General features: G+C 32.5%; 1 protein-coding gene across 1 annotated transcript; it reads right to left on the reverse strand.

Moving 5' to 3' along the window:
* Positions 1-4,452: 4,452 nt before the first annotated feature.
* On the reverse strand, positions 4,453-5,308 carry LOC117924659 (pathogenesis-related protein PR-1-like). The gene has a single exon (XM_034843358.1). The coding sequence runs from the start codon at positions 5,294-5,296 to the stop codon at positions 4,772-4,774; it is 525 nt and encodes a 174-aa protein (XP_034699249.1). The 5' UTR covers positions 5,297-5,308; the 3' UTR covers positions 4,453-4,771.
* Between the last annotated feature and the right edge of the window lie 4,189 nt (positions 5,309-9,497).

Genomic DNA, 9,497 nt, shown 5'->3' on the forward strand with positions numbered 1-9,497 from the left:
ATAGAGAAGGTCAAAGTGCTTAGTCAGCACTACAATGGCTTTCTCTTGAGCACTATAAAAAGCCCTCCTGAAGCATAATCCAGGTACGTACACTTAAACTGACCTATTCATTCTCTTCCTGAAATGGTCTGACCTACCTATGTCTAACTTAGGCTTCAGAGGGGTGTGTCTGGACTACCTGTCTAGATATCCTTTGTGTATGGAAGAAGCTTGTCCAGTCCTCCATTGTTGGACAGAAGCTCTGAGAGGCACAACGCGAGGAAGATTTGACTCCAGTTGATCTAACATCAACATATATAACATAAATTATGGAATGAATATTTTCATATATCTCAAGTATATTTATACGAGTATATAAGATTATTTTGAGATAGCCAACTATGCAAAATAATAGATAACTATACAAAAAAAATACAATTGTGTAAATCACCACTATATAATCAATTATAGTTGTAAATCACAACTATGAATATATGCTAACTCTTCTATTCAATTTGGTGCATAGATATTATACATGCCCAACTTGGATAATGATACATAGAACAGACAACTAGTAACAACATAAGTCATCATAATCGTCAACTGATTTGTACTCTTGATGTATGAAACCTTTATCATGTTATAATCTAGGTTATCTTTGTTGTCATCTTAAATCTAAGCAATGGAAGTAATATCAATTTTTGAAAAAATTGATTTTTTAGGGTTAAAGTACCGACCTTTAGGTTTAAATGCTCCCAAATCTTGGATGCAAGTGTTGAGGAATCAAATCGATGTCGTTGGAGGTCTTATAGACCCAAGATCTTTTGCTCGATGGATCTTTCTTGATCTTGACACACTTTCAATGAGGGGGAAGAGAGGGTGAAGATTGTAACTCTTTTTCTCTCTAGAAATGGAAGATAACTCTATGGAAAAGCTATGGAAACCTTAACCCTTAAGAGAGTATTTATAGGGTTTCTATGGGCTTAAGTGACTTGAGCCCATAAAGGGCTTAGGTCACTTAATTTAGCCTAAAATGGGTCTTAATTAGTTAATGACCTAATAGTGCCCATTAATTAATCAATTAACCCAATCCAGAGACCTTGTTCACTTACCTGTGTGCAACCTTGCACAATTACCAAAACGTCTTTATGCATAAAAGTGAGCCTTAACCAATCCAACCCTCACAAACTGTGCCAACAAGGTATATAAGCTTAAGTGGGGACCACTGGGACCTAGAAGACAATACCGAATCCCTTAGAATCCAATTCTAAAGTTGATTCAACATCTTATAACAAAGAATCAATTGCGCTCCAGTACCATATGTAAATAACAATGAGACATTAAGTGCTCGGGTTTGTGACCTACTATCCATTACATTTAGTTTCCCCATGAACTAGTATCCATGGTTTAACATGGTGAAAGCTATTAGTCTTTCAAGACTATCTTCATTATCCTTGAGTTACAAATTTTCCTATCGTGTGTTCAATTTACATGTCTTAGCCCTTAAAGAGCCCATGTCAAGTTCTACTTAAGGAACTACTATAGACATAGTTTTCATTAACATACCTCCTTAGGATCACTTAAGGGGACATTATGTCTCAATCCCATGAGATATCGTGGTGCCCCTATTGAGAATACCTATTGCTATCGAATTCCATCAATAGTGACTCAATCCATAGGAATATATGATCTACTTATGATCTTTAGGTCAATGTCACTATTAACTTTAGCACAAACTCAATATTTTCTCAAGGTTGAGAGACAATAGAATGAAGCTGCTTGGTGAGGTCAGGACCACTTGATAGTCTTATGATTCACTATAGGTCTTTTCCAATGTGTAACATACACACTAGTGCACTCACCTTGGGAAATCCATTCTGATGGTCAAGACCAACCATTCTTCTAATTATGAGGTAGTGCACTACAAACTCTAAGGATTGCCTAAGTTCATGAATCGATTGTGAACAAGTCATCTACTTGTAAGGAACTCATAACTTAGATATTCCGTACAACTCCTAATACATCCAAATAATGTATAATGTTAAAGATACTAGGCGAGAATGCTTATAAAGTTTAATGTCGAAAAATGATAGATAAAAGTGAAACTAAAATATCATTTAATAAAAAATGAATTTTCAAATCTGTTACATCATGTCATACTTTTAAGAGCTCTATCCTAACATTTTTCCACTAGCCCATAAAGCATCATGCTATCAAAGCATACTAGATATTCATTTGAAACTTTTGCAATCCTTATGACTAACAAAGACTCTCCCTGTCAATGTCTTGGTGAAGGGATCTGTCAAGTTCTCCATAGAAGGTATCTTGTCAATCATTACATCACCCCTCTATACTATATCAACACTTTGGAGCACAAGCAAATAACCTCTCATTCTCTAAAGATACTTGAGTATATGCTTGACATAGTGTAATTTTCCTATTCTTGTAATCCTTAAGGACTTTAAACCTAAGAATATATTATGCCCCTTCTAGATTTCCATTTAGAGCCAAGTAAACAACTAGATCTTAACTAATGAAAATATCCTTACATCATTCTCAATAAGTAGATTGTCATCTATCTATAAGATCTTAGAGTACCACCATGCTTTCTTGCACTTTCTTATACACACAAGACTCTTTGCTATGAAAATATTTGGTTACATCATGTAAATGCTAATATCAAGATAATCGTTTAAGAACACTATCTTGACATCTTATTGCAATATTTCATAAATGAGATACACTGCAATGCATATGAGTACTCCAATGGATTTGAGTATGGCTACTAGTGTAAATGTTCCTTATAATAGAAACAATGTTTCGAACAGTAACCTTTAACTACAACCTAGCTACATAAATCTCAACTTTTCCATCTACTCATTTGTTTCTCTTATAGATCAACTTACACCTATGAGTTTTATCCCTTTAGATGCTTCTATAGGAACCTAGAATACATTAGAATCATAAGAATTCCAACTATCCTTTTGTAGCTCCTTGCCGAGTTATAAGCACCAACACGCTTATTGCTTCATCATAATCTATGAGGTATAAAGCTTCTGCTATGATAAGGTACTCATCTATTGGAAGTAATAGGAATGTTATGTTGTCTTGTGTATAGTAGGACTATCTTCTAGTGTTTTCTAATCTATATCACTATTTACCTTTTTACATATCATAAAATCTTCATAAAAAATTTGATATTTTTAGAAACAAATACTTTATGATAATCTTGACTATAAAGTATTAATCCTTAATGTAGTTCCAATCAAGTTCAATGTGCTTAGTTCAATCGTGTTGTATTAGGTTATTTGCAATCTCAATAGTTGTTATGTTTTTACAAAATAGTACCATAAGTTTCTTGGGATTAGACTCAAGCTCACTTAAAAGAATTATATATATATATTAATGAGTCTTTGTTAATTTCTTTTTTCTATTAGTTAAATATAATAGAAATATTAAAAAACTATAAATATTTTAAAAATTATACATATATATATATATATATATATATATATATATATATATATATATATATATAATCATTTCTTTTGTATCATTAATTGCATCTAAATTACATATTTTTGTATAAAATATCTTTTCAAGTTCTTTATATATTATTAATTTAACATTGAATATTACAAACTATATTATACATAAATATTACACATTATTTACAAGTAACAACTTGAATATGAGTGTTATTTCTTATTATATTATTTTTTATTTTTTCTTAAAATTTCTCCCATTGATATTTTTTATAAAAAATTTCATCAATATTTCTTGATATATTTGTCAAATTCAACGACCGATATTTTCACCTTTCACCCTTAATTATATATATATATTAGTGAAAAGAGATGAAAGGAATGCAATAAAATATTAGTTTAGTAAAAATATTATCAATAACCAACCCTACCTGTGGGTTCCAACAATGTAATCAAATTTATTAATATCTGGGTAAGGGCCATGCTTGGGTTAAGCATTAATTCCGGGTCAGGTCTGTTATAATGCCTTAATTCTCAAGGAGGGAGTTCCCCAGAATAAAAAGTATTAAGGATAAATATTTGTGGGAGATCTCTGCATGATATTTTCCCTTGATTGTAGCCTTATTCTCTCCTTGACCACTGCACTGCTTGATGTATATATGCAGAAGCTTGCATTTTTTTTTATTTTTAATTCTTGACTTGAGTGAGGAGCAGCAGCTCCACGTCTTACATATGCTTCAGGGTCCAGATCCCAATTTCAACCACAATTTTTGTAATATATTTGTTTAAATTGCTTCCTGATAAATGGGGTGAGACTCAAGATAAGAAAAGGAGTTGTGAGAACGAGGTTAAGTTAATTTAGAATTCTTTTCCTACACTCAAAAACAAAAACAAAAAGACAAATGATCAGTCGGCATCTCAAATTACGCCATAAATTTAGTGAAAAAGTAACAACCAGTTAGACTATTATGAGGATGTGGATGATCTCTAAGAAAAATCAACATAACCCATTTCCATTTACTTGTTTGACAACATTGAAATATCATCCTCAATAAGTGGAACTTAGGTGTGAAAACATTGAACCATCCTTACAATGTGTAGCAGCATTTTTGTAGCACCAGTTGCGACTTTTTTTTCTCTTGTATGCCCTTTTATTTTTCTTATTCTTTCCTTAGGTTTAGACTCTAATAATAGATAAATTAATATAGGATTATAAAGAGCTGGAAAAAAACAAAAAGAGGACCCCCAAAAGTGTTCATATTACCAGACTCATCCACCATAAAAATGATAAAATAAGGTAAAATGTCTCAGTAAGGCCTCTCTCCAATGTAATTCCCAGGAGGGTCGTAGTTGCAAGTCATGAAGACACCCTTACCACCATAACAATTCACCCTGGCACACCCAACTCTCCGTGTTGAGCCCCACACAATCTGGGTGTAGTGTCCGCATTCTTGGCCATAAGCACAGGCGTTGGACCCGTAGTCGTACCACCTGCGCTCCGAAACCCATGCTGCAACAGCCTGAGCTGGTGTCCACCCACTGCCACTACCCCAGAAGATGTTCTCTCCGTACTGCCCATTTGAGTGCTTCAAGGCACAGTCCCTCCTCCTCTGGTTCGCATACCATTCTGCATAGTGCGCCAGCTTGGAATCCCACACCAGCCTCCTCATTCCCACCGCCGTGCGGGCGGCATTGTGGGGAGCCAAGAACTGGTTCGCAAGGCTCAGGTAGCTGCTGCTGCTGCTGCTGCTCGGCTTGGTGATTGCATCAACAGCACTGCTTGATGTGATCAAGATGAGGTAGATGACAAGAACACAGTGCCATGGACTCATAATTGGGAGAGTTGTAAGGAGTCATTGCACTAGAACCAGACCAAAACATTGTGTATATATAATAAACAATTTGTGGGGTGGTTGGGTGAGAGGCATAAAGTTTCAACTCTGGGGTGGCACCCATGTTCGATAATGATTGCCACATTTTTTGGTGGGGACAAAGGTTCCAACCCATCCTCTTTACTAGATTTTCATAACTAAAATACTATTTTTATCATTATTTATTTGACCAGTTCTTTCACCAAAATACCTACAAGATTTTTTGAAGGCTTAATTGACAGGATTATTAATTCATTCTCTTTATAATTAATAGGAGATTTGGGATTTGAGTAGGAAGTATCATGACAGCTATGTATAGTCATAAAGTTAGTCCTTTGTTATACCCTATATTAGAAATGATAGCTAAGCATCCCCTTCATATCTGTTTTTAATACCAATTTTCTATTTTTGAACTTCCAAAAACAATTTTGGTAACTATTTTTGATAATATTGTGAAACTGTTTTTGTTTTAATTTTTTGGTTTGTTGTGATTAGGGAAGGGCATGATTGGCTTCCACTTTTTCAAGCCGAAGATGGCCTTTGGTGTTAGGAGGGAGATCCGGAGATATAGATAAATTTAAAGCAGAAGTCAAGTGAGGAATGTGTTGGCTTTTAATGCCACCGATATCAGCGGGAGGTCTTAAATACCACCGAAATCAACAGCTGAATTGGAGGGGGTTCTTTACGCTTACTTCACAAGTTATGTCACTTCATTACCAAAGGACAATTATGACCTCGCATGAATTGGATGGGTCCTGTTTGACACAATGTGTGCTGGATTAAAATCATTTCATTTGCTTAATTCTCTTTTATTTATCGGATAATTGCTATACATATCGAATGAAACAAATTTATAAAGTGCATGATTAGTGATGCTCCAATTAGGTTTGACTTTTCCTTCACTTTAATTCTTACCCACCCATCATCCCAGCATTTTAAAACTTATGAATATTCACACTCCGATTATAAAATACTCATTCTAGTTATATACCTATTCAATCAATCAATCAATCTTAGAAATCAATCAATCAATCTTGGAATGACTTGACTAATATGCATCCAATTAATATTAAGCTGATTTCATACTATATATTTACCCACTTTGAATTATTGAAAAAATAACATTCCAAAATTTACCATCGCAAAATTAAAATGATTTCTTACCACATATTAAATTAATTTTTTTTTATAAATAAATCCAATTTAATCTAACTAATATCTATTCAAGTTCAAATTCTAGTATAATCTCCGTTGTAGGAATTTTGATGTGGCAAAATTCAAATTCTCTTAGTTGGACCATAATTCTATTAATTTATCCACTTAAAAGCCAACCTATGTGCTTTGATTGCATTTTTTTTAATTATTATTTCTATGACAAATTTTTGTCATGTCAAATTTAATTTAAAATGTAATTGGAAACCTACTCAATTTCTATCATGATATTTCCATCTTATTTAAAGCAAACTAAAAGTGGTCTACGTAATTTATACCAAAAATGAAAAGAAACCCCGCCCCACCCCCTCACCCCCACCCCAAAATTAGGGCATAAAATTAAATTCTTATATCTTTCACCCAAGACATAGATGAAAGAAGTATTTTACACATATAATGCAATAGTGCATTGATCTCCTTTTTAACTGGACGTGAGAAGAAACCCTAGAAATGTCAAAGGTCAAGGCATACTTACAAGGAGTAATCAAAATAGGCAGTCGAACTCGGTTTTTATTTATTTATTTAATATTAATCCATACTTTATTAGTCCAATTACGTTTAAGTTACTTAAATAATTAATCTCAAAGCTTTCTTTTCTTTTTTTTTTTTTTTCTCTTCAAAACACCCTAGAGTAGGATTAGGACTTAAAATTAACATGCCTTTTTGCCTTACTCAACCAATCAACTAAGGAAGCTTGATCGACCAAACATTATTGCCGATGGATTGGCCATCAACCTTTTATTCACATTTGGGTATTGATAATATTTTATTACATTCTATTATATTTTTTTCAACATAATAATAAATTAACCGTACTTGTACTATGACTCGAATTCACATTAAACCAAAACTCCAATTAACATAAGAAACTTAAGTAAATAACAATTTCTAATGTTTCTCAAATTTCTAAAATTCTTCTAATTTGATTTTAAGTTGAATTAAAATTTCAATAGTATCCCTTATGTCAAGCTATAAAGTTAATCATACAAGTACCATCTACAACTTCTCAAGTACATATGTTTTTATTGACTTTGTAAAAATATCTGCAACTTAATCTTTTGATTTGCAAAACTCAATGTTCAACCTCATCATTTTTCATGAGTTTCTAATGTAATGAAATTTGACGCTTATGTATTTGCTTTTACAATGAAACATTAGATTATTTGTTAATGCATTAGCAAACTTATCATTATACAAAATCTTCGTAGGACTTTTTTGTTCATACTTCAATTCATTGAGTATCCTGCAAAGTCAAATTGATAATGCCATAACTTGTTGTTTCTTTGATGACCATGAGAATGCTCATATTCCAAGATTAAAAATAAAAAATAAAATACCTACTAGTACTCTTTCTAGTCTCTACATCACCTCTTTAGTTATTATCGTGCAACTCACCAAATTGAAGTTCTTTGAGTAGGAGTAGAAAATTCTATGATCATGAGCACCACTTACATACCTTAAAATTCGCTATGTTGCTTGCAATTGTGACTAATATCATTTATCCATAAATTGATTGATAATTCCCACTTCATAAGCAATATTTGGTCTAATAGTCACATAACAATTAAAGACTTCCTATTATGCCATTGAAATATGTGAGATTTACTAATTCTCCAATGTCTTATTTTTTTCATCTCTAATTCCTCTACAAGGGGAGTACAAATTTCTTATTATAATTTCATCTTGAATTGCTTTAGAATGCTTACCACATACTTTTTTTGTGAGGTAAAGATACCATCATTTGTTTATTGGATTTTAATTCCAATAAAATAGGACATTAATCCCAAATTTGTTATCTCCAATTATTAAGTCATTGCCTCCCTGAAATCTTCAATCATCCGTTGACAATTTCCTGTAAAAAATAAATCATCCACATAAAAGCATACAACAATTACATCACCATTAACATTTGACTTGATGTAAAGTATGTGCTGAAAAAGGCATTTTTGAAAGCCATGTTGTAATAAATAAGCATCAATTCACGTGTAGCAAGCACGTAGTGCCTACTTTAACCTACATAACACTTTTTTGAGTTTATAAACTTGTTTCTCTTTTCCTTAATCTATTCTAGTGGTTGTTTAAGAAAAACCTCTTCTTCAAGTATACCATTAAGAAAACCAACTTCATATTTATTTAGTGAATTTTCCCTTTTTTTTTTAATTGTAAGTGCAATTATCATGCAAATGGTATATAGTCTAACAAGTGGTGCAAAAACATCAAAATAATCAATGCCTGACTTCTATTTATAGCCTTTTGTGACCAATCTTACCTTAAACTAAACAACTTTACCATTATGTTTATATTTTATCTTATAAATCTATTTAACACACTTAAGCTTCTTTCCCACTAGTAGAGTAGTTAGCTCCCATGTATTGTTCTTCTCAATTTCTTTCTTCATTGCTTGAATTCACTTCTCATCACTTGTTGCTTCTTCATACAAAATTAGGTCATAATATCCAAATAGACAAAAGTTAACTTCATTAGTAATTTTGGTATCTTTCATGACTTCATATTTTTTAAATGTGTAGACATAGTATAAGAATGTTTGGGAGAAAATCTAATAGTTTAAAATGTGTTTGAAATAGAAATATATGTTATAGAATCCTCCTGATGCTCATTACCTTCAACAAAGTCTTCTTCAATGAAAACTTCTTTTTTGTCACTTTGTTTTTGAGTTCATGTCCAACTCTCATTTTGTAGGAATTGAACATCTTTACTCACAATCAACTTCCTTGATTCTGGATTATATAGTTTGTAACCTTTATTGGTATATGGGAATATGCAAAACACTTAAAAACTCACAAAAGGGAAACTTCTGGCTTATGACCACTCTAGGCTTCCTTAGGCATTCTTCCAAAGATTGTTTTAGTAGGACACTTATTCAACAAGAACACTGTACATGTAATAACTTCTGCCTAAAAGGTTTTTGGAAATGACTTGGCTTTCAACA

The sequence above is a fragment of the Vitis riparia genome, chromosome 11 (genome assembly GCF_004353265.1).
Source record: "Vitis riparia cultivar Riparia Gloire de Montpellier isolate 1030 chromosome 11, EGFV_Vit.rip_1.0, whole genome shotgun sequence".
In the NCBI taxonomy this organism is placed as follows: Eukaryota; Viridiplantae; Streptophyta; class Magnoliopsida; order Vitales; family Vitaceae; genus Vitis; species Vitis riparia.